At 38.1% G+C, this 23,447-nt stretch overlaps 1 protein-coding gene across 4 annotated transcripts in view; it reads right to left on the minus strand.

Annotated features, from left to right (window-relative positions):
* The window catches only part of RBFOX1 (RNA binding fox-1 homolog 1), a 1,508,648-nt gene that overhangs the window by 552,455 nt on the left and 932,746 nt on the right, over positions 1 to 23,447 (minus strand). The window contains exon 1 of one of the 4 annotated variants that reach the window (XM_036019913.1): positions 18,160 to 20,556. The exons of the other annotated variants lie outside the window; for them this stretch is intronic. Within the exon in view, the coding sequence (XP_035875806.1) occupies positions 18,160 to 18,177 (18 nt within the window). The 5' untranslated portion in view covers positions 18,178 to 20,556. Of the gene's footprint in view, positions 1 to 18,159; positions 20,557 to 23,447 lie in introns of those variants that run through there. 4 annotated transcript variants of the gene reach the window in all.

Here is a 23,447-nt window from a genome sequence, read left to right on the forward strand (position 1 = left end):
AAGAACATTAGCAGCTGCCTTAGGGAAGGCGGGAGGGAAGGAGCTGGAGGGAAAGATGGCAAAGAGATAGGAAAAAACTTCAGGGGCTTGAAAATGCTCATTCTCTTGATTGCAATGATCACTTCATGGATGTGTACATACATCAAAACTTATCAAAGTATATACCTTAAATATGTGCCACTTATTATGTATTCATTAGTCTTCAATAAAAAATAAACACAGTCTCCTGAATAAAGAGGATATTGTATGCAAATGAAAATGTTCTAAGGTAAGGTTTAGCTCTCATCCTGGAGTGCCCCCTTTCCCAACCTGTTCTGAGCTGATAATAACTGTAAAATGTGCTATCCTCTTAAACATATTCTCTGTCTGCCTTCTCAGTCCCTGAAAGGAGTCCCCCACCCCGCTCTCTGGTGTCATCTTGTGCCACTCTCTCTTTTGCTTACTATCTTCCAGCCACTCTAACTTTGAACCTGGACATCTCTTTAGGCCACAAAGACTCAGCACTTCCTGCTCCTGTTGCCTAAAATGTTCTTCAATTGGCTCTATGCATGGCCAGTCACCTTAAATATCACCTCCTCCAAGATGACTTTCCTGATTGCTATATTTCCAAATCCTATTTGTGTCCCTCATAGCACTTACCAAGGCTGTCACCATGCATTCATGTATTTGGTTTGCCTGTTTACTGCCTGTGTCTTACAGTAGAATGCAAGCTTCATGTCATCAGGGGTCTTGATCACCTTCTCACTGTTGCATGCCCACTGCCAAGAAGACTGCCTGGTGCATCAGACAGACTAGTTTAATTAATTCATTAACATTCTATTCCATTTGCTTGTGTATCTGTTTAAATTATTCATCAGACACCTTTTGGAGCATCTGTTCAGATCACTCCCTACCGAATTCACTTTCATAAATTTAGTGCTTCTTGCAGACAGGGGTTTTGTTATGAATTCATATGCCAAGGGCCTAGCATGGGGTCCATGCATAGTAGGTTTTCAATAAATGTTTGCTGAATTAAGTTATAGCATTACACCAGAAACCAAATAATTATTATTATGCCAGGGCCTTGAGACAAACTGATTTCCAGAGGTAAAGTCCTGGAGCATGTAAAAACCCAACATGTAAGCAAAAAGGCAACAGGTAGTCTTCAATCAATAACCTACTAAATCGTAAGGGCTTCCAAAGACTTAAGTTCATCACTGAAAATCATCAGGGGTGTTTGTCCTTTTCCTTATCACCAGAAATGTAAAATGAACAAAGAATTATAAAATATTTTTCAATGTGATTCCAACATTTGCCAGTTCTCAGCTAACTTTAACATGTAATTAGCCAACGTTGCCTATTTTAGGAAGACCAAAATAGATGAGAGTTATCTCTCTAGATATCAAAACTCACACGCATGTGCACTCATACACACACACACACGTCAGGTACCTGGTAGTTAAAATCACAATGGAGTGCACAGATTGACTGGGCTCAGGGAACTGAACTATTAGTTCATGGTGCAGTTAGCAATCCTCAGCCAAGAAGTTTCAACAAATACAACCTATATAAGATTGTATACCAACTACACTTAAATTCAAAATAAATTTAATTTTTAAAATATTAAGAAATAATTCAATAAGAGAATACTAAATAATTCTAAATTTTCTAGAACTTCCTCTTAGTTCCATGAATATCAGAGATTTGTGTTGCAAGAAATGCTACTAGGCAGAATGGTTTCAGGGATTTGCCTGTCACTAGCAAAGATCAAGAGTAGGCACAGCTGCTTTTGCCTAGTATCAGTTGCCCACCTCCACCTGTCTTAAGCAGATCCACACCTACTCCATTCTCAGACCAAATGGTTGTAGATGAGAAGATGAAAGCTCTGGCCCCCATGGGTGGCCATGTGACTCAGACCTGGTCAGTCACCATATACTACTACCAGATCAATGTGATTGGCTAACAGATAGGCACACACCCTAAACTGAACCAAAGAGAGGCAATTCTGGGACTTTCTGTTTTTAAAAAAGATATTCTCTTTCTGCTGTTGGTGCTTAGCTAGAAGAAGATAAGTTTGGAGCTGCTGGTGGCCACCAGGAGGAAGGGCTTGTCTGTGACTAAAACCTACATTTAAAAACAAACAAATAAACAATAACAAACAAACAAAAATAGAGATAAAGGAAGAAAATAATTTCTCCTTTTTTCCTTAAGGGAGAGGGAGTGATTGAACTTGGAGAATATTATCTGTATTTCTGGGTGCAGCTGTATCTAAAGTCTATCTCTTGGGCTCTTCTGTTTTGTATGCAAATAAATTCTCTATGTGAGATGTTTTCTAAGCCTGTTTGAGTTGGTAATTTTTGCCACTTACCTGAAAGTAGACAAGGAAGTACTCAGTAAAAGAGCAAGTGACTGAAGAAAGTGAATATTAGAGTCTCTTAGTTTATCACATTTATCTCCATTTATCAGAATGTGTAACAAACATGAAAAACGCTTGTCTTTATACACACTAAGGAGTCAGTGATCTAGTAGGTAGAGGTCCTGCCTTCACCACAGAAGTCCAACATTCTTTTTTATTTAAAACATTTTTTTAAGGTTTTATTTATTTATTTTTAGAGAGGGAAGGGAGGGAGAAAGAGAGAGAGAGAGAAACATCAATGTGTGGTTGCTGGGGGCCATGGCCTGCAACCCAGGCATGTGCCCTGACTGGGAATCGAACCTGCGAGGCTTTGGTTTGCAGCCTGCACTCAATCCACTGAGCTACACCAGCCAGGGCTAGAAATCCAACATTCTTATCCTACTTTTATCATTAATTTTGAAGCCAGGCAAACTGGATCTAGAGCAAGATCCAGCAAGATTACTTTACTTTTTTCCTCTCTCTCTTTTATTTTTTTTTATTTTTAAAGAGGGAAAAAACATCAATTCATTGTTCCACTTACTTATGCATTCATTGGTTGATTCTTATAAGTACTCCAACCCAGGGGTGCAAACTTTGGTGTATCAGGGTGATGCTCTAACCAACTAAGCTACCCAGCCACGCAAGTTACTCTGCTTTTCTAAATCTCATGTTCCTTATATATGAATTAGATGCAGTTCTCCTCTATCCTCATCAGAGAGTAATAATCTCCTGATGGGGAAGATGCAAAGTGGTAGATTCACTTAGAAGCTTTTTCAAATTATCCTGATTCTCTCCCATGAGAAGCCATGGGAACTATTGGTACTGCATTATATCCTTGATTCCATTGGAGGGTGTGGGAGGAGAGATGGGGACAAAGTTGAGAGGCTAACAATGCAAAGTCTTCAATATAGCACCTGACATTCAAGATATTAGTGTTGTTTTCTTATTATTTAACTTGGCCTTAAATTATATGTACATTTAAGATATATATATTTATATATCCTAAAATTGCTATTCTGTCAATGTGTAGAGTTGTTTTGTTTAACAGATGATTTTAGCTTTTACATGTGAAGAAACACAAAAGGAAGGTTAAATTCTGTTTTTAGTCTTGTTGTTATTATATAATAGGGTCAAAGTTGTCTTAACTAGCAGATGGTTGGCAGATTCTAAGCATCTATGCATGTTCGAAAGGAAGACTTAGGTCAGCAAACAGGAACAGCTGGGTGTGAGTTCTCACACTTGTGCAGAGCTTTTGCAAATAGTGTCATTGGGTAGCTCCTCATGCCCAGAGTTAAATGCATTTTAGAAAACAGGACTGAACACTTCTCAACTACTGTCCAGCACCTTGAAGGGTTTTTTTGCACAAATTCTGATACCACTGCTCTTGCTGATTAGTGTGTTTTGTTTAAGGCATATTCATTTATTTACTTATATTTTAAAAATTATTTAATATGTAAATATCATGTATACATAATGCAAATATTAGAAACTACAGAGAAGCAATAGGAGAAAACAGCAATCAGCCATACCAACCACTCTTACTATCTTGGTGTATACTCACACTTTTATTTTTTAATTTTTTTAATTTTATTGTTGTTCGAGTACAGTTGTCTCCACTTCTGCCCACCACTCCCCACCACTCCAACCATCCCCACCTCATACTTATAGAAATGAATTGTTGCAAAGCATAGCCTCCATAGACTGATTTTCTGTGTTCAAACTCTGGCTCTCTGTTACTGATTAGCTCATGAATTTTAGGAACTTTTAACCTCTCTAGGCCTCATTGTTATAACGTGTATAGTGGGGACAGTAGTTATACCTTCCTTCATATTATTATCTTTAACATATTTCAAATGAGACCTTATTATATATACCTTTATTTTCTATCTGCAATTTCTTAAGAATATGTTGTGATTGTTTGGCACAGCAATTATTATACTGCATTTCTAAATTCAGTGGGGCTGAAGATGGGTGGTGCATCCTTGTTATTCTTTAAGTTCTATGTTGGAAAAGGGCCATGTCAGCTTCCCTTGCTGTTTTATCCCCAGCATCAGGCTCAATGCCTGACCCTTCATAAGCAATTCTATAAGTGATTATTCACTGCTAAACTGACTTGAGACTAGGCACATCATAAACTCAAGATAGTTAAGTAAGTTCTGGAAGTCAAAGTTGATACAAATGCAAGAAAATGAGGTCATTGGTTTTCCGTCTCCTCTTTAAGAAATCACAACTCAGAATGAAAGAAATGTGTGAATCTTCAAATGATATAACATACTGTAATATCTTGTGCAGAACCCTTAGAAAACATCCACACTTTTCAGACACAGAGTTTTGCCTTATTATTTTTAGATACAGAGACAATTAGAGAGTGAGGCATGAAAATAAATAAATGGTAGATAGATAAATTAGTAAGTGTGTGCACACACATGTGTGTGTATACCCACAAGCAGAGTTAAGCTCAAACTTGCAACTGTGTCAGGCTCAATGTGAGGGCTTAGTCAAGTCCAATATCACAATATACTTGTAGCACTCAATTGAAGTGCATGCATTTCTGGTTTGAAAAGTTCCCTTGAAATTTGACTTTGTTTTCTAATCTCTAAAAAATTGCTGGTTGGGTGATTTTTATTTCTTTGTAAAATGACAAGTGATACTTCATTTTTTAGCAAAAGGTTAATGTTAACTCTCCAAACTTTATACATTGTACTTTCTCCATAAAATAAACTCTTGCATGCTGGTGTACAAGATTAGCAAGAAATGTTCATACTGTTGAAAATAGATGGATTTTGCATTTCAAGGTGACAAGTGCAATGTCAGACCCAATCAATCGATCACTGCATAATTATTATTGCAAATGATCCATATCCATGCCACAAACCTTAAGGGAAATTTAATGAAGCAGTAAGCACATCAATAATAAGATCTACTATAGTCTCTATTAAATCTCATGATTCATAAATATCCTGGCATATTTTATTCTTCCTTTAAATCCTGTGAAGATATCTAAAAAAGTAAATGCTTGAATGCTACCATTTAAGACTTCACCAGAGACAATGTGAAGGTTCTCACTAAGATTTAGGTTCAATATCAGATCCTTCTTTACGTAAAGACTAGTGGAATCCAATAGTCTGTGGATATATAGAGAATAGAGTTCTTGTACAAAATTAAAATTAAAGTAGGCATTTTCATCCACTTACTCAAATTTGAGTTTTCATGGGGAAAGCCCCTTGAAAATAGCAGTTGAACTGAGATCCAATGACCAAGAGTGAGAGGAGTGCTTCTTTTTGAAGAGCAAAAGAATAGCAGGGCTTTGCCTGCCTATGCTGTTTTGTTGTGAGTTAGGAAAAGAACCTGTCCTCTGGGCAGGCCCAGCCCAGTGTGGGTACCAGAATCGGCACCTTATGTGATCTTTGTGCAAAGATAATGGCACTGTTGCCTCTGAGTGGATGCAATCCCCAGCAATGGCACAGGGCTTGGGAAGGGGAGCAAAGATTGAATTTCATCCTTGAGTGGATTCTTTGAGGCAGTTTTCCAACCATACAGTCCCTGGACCTGATGCAGACAGACCTTAGCCAAATAGTACTGCTTTAGGAGTCAGAAATTTCAGCACTTTGATTTCTGAGAATTAGCTAAATTGTAAGATCAAGAGGGGCTAGGATACAGTTGGGTTTGGGAGTAGAATCTATATTTGTCTTTGGTGGCAAGCAAACATTTTTTAGAAAATAGATCATATATTGAATTCCTATGCTACATATCTTAAATTCTTGTGGCCATGAAAGGGATCTTCTAGTAACCTTATAATAAATTTTCATCTTAATCTTAGCAACTGCAAAATGTGTCCCTTTTCCATATGCTTCCTCCACAAATGCTTTAGATTATATAAACTTGGGTACGTCATTTCTCCTTCAGAGATTCTTCCACCTAAAATTGCCTTATGTCACTCATAAATATAAATACACTGCTACATTCTATGATTACTATTAGCAATGCCCTGAAATGTAACTCAGAGTTTTCCTGCCATCACATATGAGTATTAAGTTTTTCCCCAAATTCTCTTACCTTCAATGAATAGCACATTCTCCAAGCATAATGGTACATCATATCATACATTTCTCCAAGCTAAAGAAGGCTTGGCACAGTACTGACTTAGTTTTTATCTGTGCCACACTGCTACAGAAAGATTAAATTTCTAGCCATGGGGATGGGTCCTACACAGGCCAAGATATGTCTGCATGTGCAGCTCTGACTATCTAATACTGGACACTCGGCTGAACACATCATTTATTCTCTAAAAAGTACTGTATCATGATATTATTGGCTTTCATTCTCTTCAAAATGAAAACCTGAAAAATATTCAGTGTGTTTAGATAACTTAGTATTATATATCCTTGTACATAATATTTTCCCAATGTTTCTGGTTATTTCCTCAGGAAATAATTCTTCAATGTGTCACAGAGTATAAGCCTCTCTTTAAAAAATATTTTAAATATACCAGAGACATTGAAATTAAGAACAATCTGAAAGTAACCAGAGGGGAGGTGGGAGGGGATAATGGGGGGAAGGGTTTTCAGGAACAACTATAAAGGACACATGGACAAAACTCAAGTGGGGGATGGAAGCAAGGGAGGAAGGGAGGTGGTTTTGGCTGGGGTGGGGGGGCAGGGGGTGGGGGATAAATGCAGACAACTGTAACTGAAAAACAATAAAACAATTTAAAAAATACTTTAAATTTGCAAACAGGCCTCTAGAAATATTTAGCAGTTCAGAAGTTCTACCAAAAATGCATGAGAATTAGTATTCTCAAACTCTGGCAGACACTCAATATATTATCCTTTTAACAATTTCAAAGTGACAAAACATTTGTTTTGTTTTGAATTTATTTGACATTGGGGAGAATGAACATAATGTTCTACATTTATGTCTATTTGATGTTTTCTGTCTGAACTGTGTGCTCGCTCTCCTTTGCCCAGTTTGTACATTTTTAAGTTGTTACTGTTCACTTAATTAATATTTATTATGAGCTATGTTTTTAAATATGCAACCTAGTGCCCAACAATAAGAAAATGGATAAAGAAAATATGGCATACCTAAGTGCTAAAAATAATACAACTTTAAAAATACTTATTTTCAAAAAAATTAGACCATGAGAAAATGTTTCTAAAACAATGTGTATAAAAATATTTTCAGTATAATTCTAGGTTTGAGGGATAAGGATATCCAAGTAAATTCAGATATATTGACATTTAAAAAGGTAAATACACCAAAATATTAACAGTAGTGAGTGACAGGTTAAAAGTAATTAATATTCTTATTTGTATTTCCAAGTTTTTACAATATCCAAATATTACTTTTATTTTAGTAAACAAAGTAATCATTGTTCTTTTTCTAAAGAATACTCTTTATGGGATTTTTCTTCATTTTTCCGAACACTGATACCAGGATTTGACATTAATTCACTCCTTTAGAGCCCACATTTAAAATATGCTTTTATCTTCTATTTTCTTTACTCTTCATCCTTCTATGAAGTTTTTTTTCTTCAACTGAGAGTTTTATTTAGTAATTAGGGGGGTGAGGATGGGAAGGGTATAAAGTCTGATATTTCAGTTGAAAGCTCTGAAACAGGCACTAAAAACAGTCCAATCATATCATCTGTATGCCTCTTCATGTGTCACCCCCATTTTAAACAGGGGTTAATTAAATGGCTGGGATCACACAGAGAGAACCCGGTACAAAACGAGTTTGCACCTGTGCCTGGCTGGCATCAAACTGCACGCTTTTTGAAACTTTTGCCACTGCGCTGGATGGAGGATTCATCCTGCACTGTGCACAGCCTCCCTCATTCTGTACTGACCCATGCGCACAAGATAATGTTTGTATTATTTTGTTATAATAATAATGATAATAGTGGTCATAGCTAACTTTTCCCTAACACCTACTCCCTGCCATGTAGGATTTTAAGCACCTTTCTTGCAATACATCATTTGAGTTTCACTACAACCTTTAGTAAAAAGAACTATGCAAGGGTGTGCAAAATATTTAACAAGCAGTAAGTTTGGACACTGGCCAACTGGAAGGAAGCAGCAAATCATCAAAAAGGCTGGAGGCTAGAAGCGACCTGTATGGCCACTTGACAATCTGTCTCAATACCAGCCAGGTGGCAACCTCATGCACTAGTGTTAGTTCCATTTTACGGATGAAAAAACTAAGGGTTACACGCATATCAATGTGGTAGAGCCTAATTTTGAATACAGTTCTACCTCAATGCAAAGTCTATCATCTTAACCATTATAATGTCTCATATCCTCAAAGAAATGTGCTATTAATCTGTATATGATAAATGATTGTGGATGTTTAAGAATGCCTATGTGAGTGTGTGTGTGTGTGTGTGTGTGAAATCCTGTTTCCTTTATAATGTAAAGTATGCTACATTTGGCTTAACTTTACAAATAAAACATAGCATAAGATTTTTTGCTTATTTCATTGGTTTAAAATATTGAGGGCTTCAGGGAACATGTGAAGCTATCACACATATGAAAAAAGAAATTTCCCTCCCTCTTGTCTTACTCTCAATCCTCCATTAACTAATTGTGTTCCTGCTCTCATTTGTAGCACTGGCCTCTTTGATTAGCCTTTTAATTTAGCCCATTAACAACACTCTCTTTACTTAAATACTCCATCACTGAGCTCATTTAAGTCAAATGCCCTTGAAGATACTTGAAATGCCTAACAACACTCACTATTATTAAACTGTTTTGTATTTCTGATCACCAACCAAGGGTGCTCAGCTCCCAGACAGAGCAGGCTATTGTGTAAAGCACTGTGATTTATTCACAGCTTTTCCACCCTTTCCCCCAGCTCTGCAGGGGACCTCAGAGTTTCAATATATCTCACATTTCTCTCTCTCTTTTTTTTAGTTTCTCCTAACCCCTCCCCCCCAGAGCTTTTTGGTAAATGAGCACAAACTGAAGCCTGCTGATTCAGCACACGTGAAGCAGTCACTGCAGAGGTCTGAGGATCAGGTTTCGTTGAAAATATAAATCATAGCTGGGTGCAGAGAAGCAGTGAGTTTAGCTTGTATGTGAACTTGCCTTTTAAGAGTTGTAGCAGAGTCAAATTGGGAGGAATTTGGTCATTTGCAGCCGTTGGAAAGCTGCTTAAATCAGAGGAGAAAAATGTCTGTTCAATTCTCTAACACTGCTCAATGAAAACAGAAAAAAGAAAAGACTACTTACTCCCTCAGTCTTTTCCCTTACTCTCCATAGGCCACCCCTCCCCTTGCTTTAATTCCAGGGTATTACATGATAGATGGGGGTTTCTGATACTCGGCAAAAATGCAGTGAGCCTCTAACCCAGTGTGATGTGGTACCTGTCTACTTCAGAACCTGTCTCTGGCCCTGCTCCCTCATAAACCTAGCTTTGGCCAACCTGGTCTTCTGGAACATTCTTGCATACAGTGTCCTCCTTACCACCACCTATACCTAGCAGCTTCCTGCCTGGTAGCAGCCACTAAGCCCCAGGTCCCAGCTGAGGAAACCCCTTCTTGGAAAAGTTCTGCGTGATGTGTCCATTCTAATATGCCTCCTGAGCACCCTTCTTCTTTCTGCCTTACACCTCATCACAAGCTGTAATTATAATGGGTATTTATGTGTATAATGGGCATCTGTTGTTTTTACCTGACCAGCATTCATTTCTCCTTCCAATAACAGCTCATTCCTATTTCCTCTACTCTCAGTTCATGTTTTGGGGGCACAGAGCCTACTCTCAGAGTTCAAACAGTGAATGTATTCCGCAGGCTTGGACATCAAGTGTCAGGAATTGTTCAGGAATGGGTAGGTGACCCAATCCAAGTGTAAGGGAATTGGCCTCAGAACTTTCTCAGCAGCTACTACTACCTGGATGAAAGTGGTTGGTCCACTGGGGTGGCTGCCACAGTGGATGTCAGCTTGGGGCTACATCAGTCACTTTATGGAGAGAGCACAAGGAGCCTGCATTTGCGAGACTGAGTCAGAGTTCCAATGACATGGCTTTACTACCTGCAGACACCTGCCTCGAGAGCCTATCTCTGGATTTCTCAGATATGTGAGCACATGTATTACCCTTTTGAATTCAACTCAGTTTTGCAACCATGAATTTTAGCTAAAACACTTTATCCAATGACTTTGCTTCTTCATTACCATTTTTGCTTTGTTTTGCTGTATTTTGTTTTATCTGTCTCCTTAATTACATATAAACTGCATGAGAATTAGGACCACATCATACACTATGTGTATCCCCAGTCCTAAACATACACAATATCTGATACACTGGAAACTCTCAGTATTTATTTTTAAACAAATAAATGAATTAAAACCACAAATTTCTACTTGTTTAATGGTACACTGAGGTCTTGTAAACATGATCATCATTGATAAACATATTGTGAGCTCCCACCTGCTGTGTGTCATGACATCCAAGTACAGAGAAGGCTCAGGGCACTTCCTCGTGGAAAAGCACTCACAATGTAGTTCAGAGAAATAGAAAAGGAACAGTCAAATATAAGAGAGCATGCAACTCCACATCACTGATAAAAATGTAACCATAGTTTCTTTTTGTTATGTGTTCTATTAAGACAGAACATTCTAGCAGGGACAAATTATAAACTTGTCAATAAAATATAAGCATATTTGCAAATAACAGAATTTTCATATCACTCTTTAATAGTAAAAAGGTTATTCTGCAATGAACATATACCTTTGAGGTATTGGAAAAGCAAGATCTCTTCTTCAGGTGTTAAGAAATGGAGGAAAACTTTTGAGTAATCAAACAAAACAGATAATCCAAATGATATCCATAGCAAGTTATTAAAGCTAAGTAGAGAGCTCTCTTTTCTTTTTTTTCTGTCTTGATCTCTGTCTCTCAAAACACACACTCTCTCTTAAATATTCTGCACTTGTCTAAGGCCATCTCAGCTATATCACTTAATCCACTGGCAAGATGCTGGAGCAAGCTGGACAATATATCCATAACAAAAAAACTGCAAAGGAATATAGAAACCTCACATCAAGGTACCTAAGAGTGTCAATCCAATACATGAAATTTGAAAGTCCGACTCTAAGGGAGAAAACCATGGGGAGCATGAGACACAGAATGGAAAGACAGCTTTGGTGTACTCTATCCAATCCACATCACCCCTTGAAATAGCATTAAATTTCTCCCAATCATCTCCAAATCCTCCTCTTCCTACGCCTACCTCTCCTTCCCAATTGTTTTCTTGAATTTCTACCTAAGATGTCTTAGGATAATAAATGAAAAGCACTGTGCAATTCTCTCTCCACTTGTCCTAAAAGCTTCATGTTCCTTAGTTGTCAAAACAATGCTCTATTGCTTCCTGAAATTATCTTGTTGGTATTGAATATCAATTTTTCAATTTGTTCTTCTCTGAATGGGGACACAAGTTTTGTATAGAAACTAATTTGCTTATGTCGTTCAAACCTGCATCTTTTGATCAAGTTGTCTGAGGGTCTGTGAAATTTTCTAAAGGTATATGAAACACCACTCAAAATGTGAAATGGAGAAGAGAATGACTGCTTCACATTAAGTCAGTTTTCTTTATGATCCTCAGGAGCTAAAGAATCTGCAGAGTTGGCCGACAACTACATTTAAAACTTAAACATAGAGTCTTCATCACCCTTTCATATTAATCCTCATCAGTCTTTGCTTTTAAAAAATATATCAAGGAAGGAACACAAACCTAGTTCCTAGAATTTCCTGCAGAGAGAAAGCAATGATTAGCCCATTTTTTATTTTGTTTCCTTCATAGCAATACTATGTATTCACTGCCCTTTATAGTCAAGGCATTATTTTTGCAAGAATCTTTAGACATAAGAATTCAATGAGTTTAGTGTCATTATTAGATTGGAAAGAAAAATGGATGGAGCTTTATGATACAAATCACTTTACAGACAAAGAGGAATGTGCATGTAAACAGAATTTCAGAAAAATACAAAAAAGTACCAATCAATTTACATCAATGGCTTTTGGGTGCTCAAGCGGAAAATAACGTATTACTCCCTGTGCCAGAGAGAGTCTGCAGTGAGTAGAAGCCATGAATGGTTAAGGCAGAGGGGGAGAAAATGTAAGCCATAAATGAGCTCCCATTCATTAACTTTTAATCCATCCAGTTTTCCTCACATCAACCAGAAGGCTGGAATGTTAATGAAGGCCAATCACCCTCCTTCTACCTGAAGAGTATCACAACAAATGGGTACTGCTGACTTCAAGATACCAGAAAAATAGCCCTTTCCAAATGTTTAACAATATATTTAACCAACATTACAGATGTTCCATTGTTGGAGAGCAGAAGGGGAGGTGGCCTGGGTTTGGGGAAAGAGAATGGTGGTCAGAGTGTTTAAGAGAATGGAGTGTGTTTGGGGCTCTGAGATGCCCCTGGAGATATAGGGACAATAAAGGAGATTTCAGTATAAATCAGAGTCAAGAAAAATGAGGACATGAGCATGGATAAGTATCTTCATCAGAGTAAACAGAGTCAGCTGGGTCCATTTCTCAGCCCCCTAACTAAGGTATACTGATCAGTATGGATGCTAAATGATCTTGCCAGAATCACAGAAATAAACTTCTGAATCAGAATTGTTTGGGGGAAAAGGAGTCATCTTTGTATTCCTGAGGCATTTTGCTGCAAAGCAGTCCAGTTGTAGACAACATAGAAATTCTTAGCTTCAGGATAAAACAGTAAAGTCTTTCCCCCCACAACAACAAACAATATTTTCTTTGGCTGCCACCAGCAATCTCTAGCGTATATTCTCACAAAAAAGGAACCATTGAATTAATGGGTCAACTAATTTGGAAAAAATAGACCATACTTGGGCCTCCAAGTCCACCAAAGCAGAAGCAAAATCACAATGTAAAGAAAGACATCCTGGGATCCAATTTGGCAAAGGAAAGCAAATATCTATCTCAGGAACAAATAATTAGCAAATCTGTAAACTGCAGTCAACAGCTGATAATGTTAACAACCAGCCTTACAATTCCAGTTTTTCTAAATTCTTGACATGTCTTATTTCACTTCTCCATATATTCCCCAAGGTCCAGAATAATGACTGGCATACAGTTTGTACTCAATAAAGGTTGAATATATCAACAGGCTGAACAAGTATATGCTTAATATCTATATTAACCCAGACTGGGTACTAGGAAAGATTTCATAGGCAGAAGCAACCTACATTTAAAGAACTGGTTAAATTGTGGACTATCTACACACTGGAATACCATCTATGCAAGCATTAAGGATGCTATTGTGGAAAATCCTTACTGGCACAAAATATTAAGCAATAAAAGCAGTATACAAAACAGTAAGTTCTAAAACAGTATGATCTCATTGTTTCAAACAGAATATTTTCTCTCTTTTTTCCTTCTCATTTTAATGGTTTAAGTATGATATGGCCTTTTAATGTGATAGCATTTTTACCTATACACACACACAAAGCAGAACAACAAACAACAAACCCTGTTAATAAATCAGTGGTATGCCTTTTCATTCTTATCATCAGTGTTGTCTCCAAACTGAAAAAAATAAGTGTATGTGTGCATATGTGTGTGCTTTAAAATATGTATTAGAAATTTAACTGTGTGTTAATATTTAGTTATCTATTTTAGGTGCTAGAACAGTTAGTATTGTTTGTTTTCTTCTCATTAATTAATTTTGCTATAAAGGGCATATGTATTGTTTGTTTGAAATAAAGAGGGAAGGCAAAGGTTAAAATGAAAAGAAGAAATATTGTTTCTGCCCTAAAAAAGGTTAAAATGACATGAAGTCTCTACCTAGAACATTAAACAATTATATGTAGTCTAATCTACATTTTATGCATAATCTATCATACATACAGAATCTATAAATCAGGAACTTTATAATCAGTTTATAACCAAGTGCTAAAACATGGAGCATGGAACAGAAAAAGCTTTAGGCATTCTGGAAAGAAAATGGGAAATTCAGGGGAGGTTCCCCAAATACACGGGATGAGAGACTACAGGTAAGTTCATAAGTTTGCAGGCTGACAATACAATATTCTGGTTGGTTGAGTTTTTGTTCAGGGTAATATACAATGGAATATAGAGGATCCTGTAGAAAGAATAATGCATTTTTGTTCATCCCTTTTTTAAATGCTTGAAATGCACTAGCCAAGCAGTAATGCTGCCTACAATGCACCTATTTCTTCCCTTCTTTCCAACATCACTCAGAAATGCTGTACTTGTTCCTCTCTGCCTAGTTCAAGCCTGGGTATGTATGTGTAAAACTGTTTATAAAAGGATGGGATAAATTATAAAATGAGAAGAAAGTTAATAGAAGTTAAAAATTGTAACTCCATTTGGAGTCAATTACAACTAAAAACAGAGGAAGAGCTCTTGATACATCAATAAGAAAATATCAGTATAAATAATAAAATGGAAATAGTTTATTTTGAAAGTAAAGAAATAAAGAGAAATGAGAAGTTTTTCATTTTTCCCATTTTCATTTCTCCCCAAAACACACATTGCAGTGGAGTTTAAGTTGACTATCTGGTACAGGACATGAGGGACTAGGTTAACGGTGTCTTATCTCTGAATTAAATAAGCCTGGGTCAACTGCCAGCTTGTTCTGCTCAGCCTGGGGAGATACAACTCAACTGTATCCCAAGAAAAACTAATGTTTGTGGAGTTAAATAACCACAGTAGCATTGAAGGCTGTTCTGGTCAAGAGGGCTCTATCTTACTCTAGGACATGCATAGCCAGTAAAAGTAATTTCCAAGCTCTTTCTCTCTTCCACTGCACCTGAGTGTGGTGAATCAAAACCATCCAGAAATTGGCAAATGGTGCCAGAAAACTCAACTTTCTTTTCCCTGTACACCAAACTGTCCTCATTCAGGGGAAATAAAGCACACCAAACACTACTCATTTTATTTTTTAAAACTCCTTAAACATATTTAAAGAAAGAATATACCAATACTAGATGGTATATTGATTTCAATATTGTGCATCTGTGATAATATTATCAGATGAGCTAGCGGAAGCTGCATGGTGTTTTTAATCAGTACTGTTCCAAAGGATCCCCTCTGCCTTCTTCCTTTGAAGAGGACAATCCTGAAGCAGGAACACAGTTGAGTGGGGAGAGAGAAAAAGAAGGAAGATTCTTCCCCACTGATTCCATACCTCTCCCCAACAAAAAGTTGTAAATCGGAATAAAAATATACTCACTAAAATCATATGCTATTAACACAGATAAGTGCATAGAAAGAGCCTACTTAACAAATTTTAAAAAACAGGAATAAACTGAATATGAAATATCTTTCACTGTATTTCCATGTCTCTTCATTTTCATTTTTATATCCATGAAAGAGCAGCCAGCACTATTTTGATACATCGATGTGGCTGAGATGAAATTTCCTAAAGCAAGATGAGCTCTTAAACAGAGTTATCAGCCACATTTTGAGTATCTTTATTTACACACTAGAAGGCAACAGCAGAACCTCTGCATAAAAAGGGAGAAAAGAACGGAAAAACCCTCCAACCTCGCAGCATTAATACTAGCTTCTTAATTCATATCTCCTTAAACAGCATGGATCCAGCTGTTCCCATTTAAAGTCTCTACCACTTTTTGAATGCAGGGCAAAAAAATATGAATTAAAGATGTAAACAGAATCTTTGCATAAAGCACAGGAAGGTAGTAACCATTTTTCAATTTGATAAATGCAGTTCATACAAACATGTAGCACAGAAAAGCATTGGTCAGGAAGAGGAAAGTAGGAATTGAAGGAAGTTGCTTTTGAAAGTCAAGGACTAATGACTAAGAATCAGGTTAGCAAGCTTTCAGGACCTGGGACAGGGCCTGGAACAGGGCCTGGGACAAGACATGCTTTCCCCCTGTTTCTAGTTGCAAATGTGTACATGTGCAAGAGCTAGCAAACTTCATAAATAAAATCAACGACACCACTTAGGATCTCAGAGAAAAAGTGTGACCAGTAAACCTTAACTCATCACAGCCTAAAGGAATTAATACTTGTTTACAATTAACCCAAATACTCTAAAAGAATAAAAACCAAAATAGATGCCTTCCTTTGAAATACTAGCATATAGTTATATCGTTAATAACTGATGCTATGATCCCATGTGACCAATTTTCCTAGTGCTTAAAAAATCAACATTTGTAAATGTAGAAAATTTGAATCATTTCCACCTCCGCCATGTTTTGATAAATGGTATGAGGATTCAGTATTTTTAAATCAAACTATCTCTGTTAAGTTTATGCTAGGTGCATGCGATTTAGTGGTTGTATATCTCCAAACAACTCTTTAATGAAGAGGAAACTTGCTCTAAAATAAAAACAAATTGTAATAGAAACAGTCTGTCCCCAGCTGGCAGAATTCATTGTATCGAACTGTGAAAAAATAAGCCAGGTACAAAAAGAGCTAAAGTCACTACAAAGAGAAATATTCAAAAGACAAGAGGGTGGAAAGAAAAAACTCTAAGTCACAATGCTTCCTGAGGGGTAAGGCAGGCTGATACACCATCAGAAGTCAAAGAATCAATGTAATTAACAAAGAATTCAACCAGAGGCTTTCTTCCTCACAGCAAAGACAAGTTCATGGAGCTGAGTTGAACTAGAATGGTGATTGGAAGAGACGAATAGAAAGAGGTTTTTCTAAGTATGCTGAACATAAAAAAACAACAATGATGATAATGTTGATGAAAAAAAGAGGTAGAGTTTCACCTCGTGAATGCCTCCCTCCCTTGGAAAACCAGGGAACACCCTATCTTTAACATGAGATCACAGAGCTAGGTCTTGTGTTACTAGGCTGATAAATGCAAACAAGTTCTTCAGTGGCCAAACTAAACTAGGGCATATATTTGTTCCCCAAACATGATTAAGGAATTTTTCTAAGCCTTTCATACTAGATTACTATTTGTTAAATTGTTTTCAGCAGTTAAATATTGCAATTCATAAGTACAGGTTACCACTTCAGTGCTTTTATTTGCCATCTCCTGGGGAAAACCAAACAAACAAACAATAACTATACAATATTTATCAGTAAGCCAGAACAAGTAAATGGAAATCTACCTTTTGCAATACCAACCTTTTAAAATATACACATACAAACACATGCCTGATTAAGGCAAATAAAATACACCACTCTCGTCTACAACATTCAGCCCCCAAATGACACATACAAACAAATAGTCACTTTTAAAGAAAAAAAAATCATGAATCAAACAAAAAAGCCACCACTACTCAGAACAGTTCATTCTTGGTAATTAAATGAATTTCCACATAGCTACAAGTGATGCAAATTTTACTTCATGCCTGAACTGGCCTCTCCAGACCCTCTCTATCTTTCTTTTTTTCTTTCATCCTTCTTCCTTCCTCCCTCCCTCCCTCCCTTCCTCCTTTCCATCCTTCCTTTCTCCTGAATTCACCATCACGGTGCTTCAAGAAAAGAGAAATCCATGCATTCCCCCACACATTTTCTTTTTTTGGTTTCCTTTTTGCGACTGAAAATAAAATTGCAGCTTAATGCTAATGAACCAGGTCTTGCCTAAAGTCCCACTGGAAATGGAAGCACATGTACTGTAACAGTGCAAGATTATTCTGCCACAAGCATAATCACCTTACACAAAATGCGATTACTCTGGGCTGCAATCTTTATCCCCAAAGTCAATTTATTAATCAGAGAGAAAGAGAGAGGGGTGGGGAGAGAGAGAGATTGAGAGATTGAGAGATTGAGAGAGAGAGAGAGAGAGAGAGAGAGAGACTACCTACCCACAAATACATCATCATCTTGAAAGAGAAATCAGGGGCTCTCTGTCAGCAAACAGAAGTCTCCTTACTTCACCAAGAGTATCTGGAAGAAAATCTGAAACCAGTGGGTAGAAAATCTTGCCTTTTCCTGTCAAGTCCTTAGAGCCCCTCTTCTTTCCTTAAACAAGGTTTGTTGTGCTTGTTTACGAGTTTATGAGGATAGCATTCCTTCAGTGGCACTGTGTGTGATGTGACTTGCTTCAGGCTGCCTCCCTCTCTTTCTCTCTTTCTCTCTCTCTCTCTCTCTTTCTTTCCTAACTCTTGCCTTTCCTCTCTTTCCTGTCAAGGCTGCTTAGGTAACAAATTCTTGGTGTGGCTGCTTAATGAGCAGATCCGGACACTTTAGGCAGCCAGCTACAGTGAGGAAAACAAACACCGATGTTACTGGTAGTATTAATAATAGTAGCGATGGTGTAGTCATAAACAGGCGGGCGCTACACCATTTCCTGATGGCTCGTGGGAGGTTCACGGAAGTCCCCACTGGTGGAATTTACAGGAAGGCGGCTGATCCTCTTGAGGCGAGCCCATCTGCACAGAGCCGCTGGCTCGGGGAGGCCAGCCGCTGAGATTTTTTTTTAAACTCAAAGTAAAGCTTCAGCCGCAGAGAAAAGAACACGTGCAGCAACCCGGCTTCCCCTTTATCTCTTTAAATGTACTTCAGATAAAAGCAGCATCCAGTCCGGTCAAGGCCTCCCCAGACTCACTGCTCTGTACACCACACAGCTCAGCACACTTGTCTACAGCCATCTACCGACTCCGCGCTGTCATTGCGGGCTTGGGGGCTGCCTTGCTGCCTGCTGCCTGCGCCACAGCCGCCTGCCGGTCGGTCGCCGAGCAGGGCAGCGTCTCCCTGCGTAAGGCTGGAAGCCAGCGCGTGTACCGGGAACAGGGAAGGAAGGGGTACGGGGGATGGGCCTTTGAGGCTTCGGTGCCAATTCAGCAAATCAAAAGCAGAACCAAGCTCCACCAACTAAATCCAGCAAATGGAAAGCCGCAAAAAAGACTTGCTAGCACAAATGTTTAGCCATCATAACCTACGGATGGAGATTATATATATACCCTCCTCATTAGAAGACCAGATTTTGGAGTGTGTGCGTTTGCTTCTGTGTGTCTGTGTGGGTGAGTGTGCGTATGTTTCTTTCTCCTTCTCCCTCATCCTTTGCAACTGCAGACCTGGGAAATTTTGCAGTGTGCGTAAAACTTGATCATTTCGACAGGCTCTCCGTACAAAAATCCAAAGGCTTGGATACACAGCTCAGGTTTCTTAAAATTATTCAAATTTTTTCTTCCCTGAATCAATTCTCTTTTATTAGTTGTTCTTCTTAATCCATTTTAAATTATATACTTTATCTTGGAAATTATCTCCATTACTAAAATACATCGTGAATGAGAAGATGGGGAATGCAATTTGCCCAGCCTATTAATTGATGCTGTGCTCAATTATTGATACATGGATAAAAGAGAAATTAATATTAAAATACATGTTGTACATTAGGGGAGAGGGGATAAAATGATCTCTTGCTCAGGTCCGAGTTTAGACCATTAGTTATATATTTACACACCACACAGAGAAATTGCGTAACTGAGCCCCTAGTTGGTTTACATTTCCATCCAAAATTGCACAAGGCAAAATGTCACCTCAATAATTAAAATGCATTAGCTAAATTGTAGATTCATCTACAGCACTGGGCAGGTGGCAAAGCACCTGTTAAAATAGTCTATAGGTAGTCCCATTGAGATGCATAATGACCAAGCAATTTGGGGAGAACCAACACCAAGCCATGGCATTAAAGAGAAAATGGAGAGATCCTTAGAGCTAGCTACCTCCATGAGGCAAAGAGATAGCCACAGAGCCAATGACTGGTAAAATCTCAATCATGCATGCCCATTAAACTATGTGCTTACAGCATTTTAGAGACCCCTGAATCCCAGCCAGTAGGACCCAGAGTAGGGTGGCCAACAGCCCTGGTTTACAGAGGCAAACTCTGTGTATGTGTGTATTTAATTTTCTTTAGCTGAAGCTTAAGTTAAGTAATATATATTGGTGGTCCATTTGATCGGTAGAATGTTGTGTTTTATTTATTTGTACCTGAATACCTTTGAGTTTGAATTATGCTCTCCTGTTCACCAAAACCTAGCTGTCTTGATTGTATTAAACTAGGTCTTGCCTAAGTTTTGTACTTATGTTCATAACTTTTGAATCAGAAGCACATGGGAGAGATTAGAACAGGTGAGTGAGATATTAGAACACGTGAAAGGTGACTGGTAGAGTGACAGTGCCTTTGAGAGTTATGAGGTAAGGACAGATGCTCCAAAGCCTGTGTGAGGCAGAGGTCTAGGAATCACAAGAAGATGGTTACTTCTTCTTGGGACTCGGAGAGGCAGGCTGGATGCTTAAGTCCCAGGGTTCCCAGGTTCACTGAGAACTATCAACTCTAAGTATGACAGTGAAGCAACTGAGCCACCACATGAAAAGAAACTATGGACATCAATAACAGATGTCGCCATGGCGACCGATATCAACTAATGGTCCATGACCCATCCCCAGTGCTTCTTATATTGCAATTTGTACCACTCACACTTTTGCACATACGTAGGGAAATGGAGGGCTATGAGATGGCTGAAAGTGGATGTTTTGCCTGACAGGTGGGATAAAAGATGGATTCAAAATTAAGTTGATTCCAAATAAATAATGAGGTAAAATATTTATTACATATCTGAGGTAACTAACTGACATATCAAACAAGTTCTAACAAAGCTATAAAGGAAACACATCTGATTCATGGAGAAGTGGATACAGTCTAGTTTATGTTGCTTATAACAGATTGAGGGATCAGTACTTATTATTTCTTGAGGTATATTTGTTCACTTGTTTTTTGTATATTTAATCTTCAGCTTCTATTAGCATAAAGGATTCCCATGGTTATGCTTTCTCTCCCCCTTCTCAGCTTGTACCCATTCATCCTCCCACCTGCTTGAACATGTGGCCCTCTACAAGGAATGAGATTCACCCATGATGGTGAAACATTTCATCACTGTGACACAAGCAGGAGCCAGCTGTTGCCCATAAATCAAATTTGGGAGGTGTTATGATTCCTCTACCCTGATGTCCAGAGGTTAAACAGGCCAAATGGAACATTCAGTAGGCTGCCCCCTTGGGAGGTATCAGTAAATCATTTTATGTTTGAAATTCTGTTCATAACTAATTTGATTATTCAACCAATTCCTCAAACCTTGTTCCTTCAAATAAACATACTGACATTTTCTATTTACTGCCATCCCCCCAAACTTCCATTTTAAATTATTTTAATAACAAAGTAACCATACTCAAACATTCAATTCAAAATCAATTTTTCTCCATTGGCAACCTGGCTGGTAGGCCAGGACCTACTTTTATAGTGGGTACATTTAAAGCTCCTTGTTCTCATGCTCAAATAAAACTTATTTTTCAGTAATCAATCCAGTTATCAATTATCAGCTTGGTATCATAATTAATTAATTTCAAAGCAATGGCCTAAACTTAACACTGATTAAGCTACTGGTGAACTAGCTGTTTAAGTGGCTTCTAATCTGTACAGGAATCAAATACCACTGTGAAATACTAGATAATGTAAGACAAGTAGCATCAGACTTTCAACTTTATGAAAGAAAGTCTTTATTAAAAAGCCAAGCTACTAAACACTAAAGTGAATGTGAAAAATGACTTGAAAAACCTAACTTAATCAGTGCGGGAACCTTCATTTAATATGCTATCACAGTGCCCTTAATTGACACTATTTTCTGCAAGAACAGAGGAGGTCCTGTGTAGGAGGATCCGTTTTGAGCCAGAAGTTTTGGTACAATAGTACCAATATAGTACTTACGATATTCTACCACATGGCCAGCGTTCCGCTCATACAGTTCTCAGAGCATCTGGGCACCCGTGAATGACTTCCAGAGTGGGCCTTCAGCATCCCACAGAGACATGTAGCTATCCCTACTCTTAAATATGTAGAGTGAGAAGTAGTCAACCTCTTCTTCTTCCCCTGAAACCATATGGCTGCTCGTGTCCAGTTCTTCTCTCTGTGGCCATGTGGGCAAAAGCAGATTCTTCCTCTTCAGTGGAAGTTCCAGCGATTCCTACTACATCTTCCAAAAGTCTACTAGGGCCTACAAGGAATATTTAGGCTATCCAAAAGGCTGATCTTGACAGGGATGAAGGCAGTCCTGTTACTAGATTCTCCAGTCAGGTATTGCTCAGATCACCCATGTCGATGAGGACAAGGTCATCAATATTTTTTAAATTATTTATTATGAAATATTTAAATTACATACTTATTATAAATTACGAACACTAATAAAGCCATCACTTAATTACAAAACTCTTAGCTGAAAGGTATAGAATCTGGGTGCAGTAAAATGTTCAATATATATTGACTCAATAAACAAATTAATTAAGTAAGCATATAACTATTGCCCTCCATATAAAAACTACTGCTACTTCTATTCCCATAATTGGTGACAAATGAGTACTCTTATTTTTCCAGCATTGGGGATGAATTTCTCTGAAGTCAGGCACATCCTCCCTTCGGTTTGCCTATGAGAAGCAGCCAAAGTTGTACTGGCCAAGGTTTAGAACATAAACCGTGGTTACAGAATGAAAATTATACCCATGTTCTGTGTCTTAATAAGGCCAGTGTGGCTGGAGCCAGCAACTGGCAGGAGCTGATGTTGGAGTGTGAGGTGAACACCAGTTTAATACAGAGCCTTAGTCATCACAGGGTGGGGTTTGTGCCTTGTTCCAAGAGCAATGAGAAGCCACCAAAGGAATAGGGAATGACTAATTTCCAAGGTCCCCCTGGCCACTCATAATGGACTATGGCTGTGAGCCAAAGTGAGAATGAGAAGGCCAGTCTGGAGTTTGTTGCAGTCCTCCAGGCAATGAACCATGGTGGCCTGGACCAGGTGGCATTGGAAAGGATTTAACTATGCAGTGTCTTCAGTCATGGGAAGCATACCCTCACACCAGTTCACGTGGCAGCCAACTCCAAAATGTTGAAATGCAGCTGGACAGAATCAAGCTGGGAGTGAACCCCAAGGGAACAAGGGCCAGAATTAAAGGACATCAAGCCAGCAAATCATGAGGATTCTCTGATATGACCAGAGAGCATAAGTAACCACAAGGGTAGCGATCTGAAAATTTTATAATAAATGTGAAAAAGAAAAATACACATTTCCTGGGAACTAAGGCTCTGTTAAATTTATTCAAT

This window comes from Phyllostomus discolor, chromosome 3 (genome assembly GCF_004126475.2).
Source record: "Phyllostomus discolor isolate MPI-MPIP mPhyDis1 chromosome 3, mPhyDis1.pri.v3, whole genome shotgun sequence".
NCBI lineage: Eukaryota > Metazoa > Chordata > Mammalia > Chiroptera > Phyllostomidae > Phyllostomus > Phyllostomus discolor.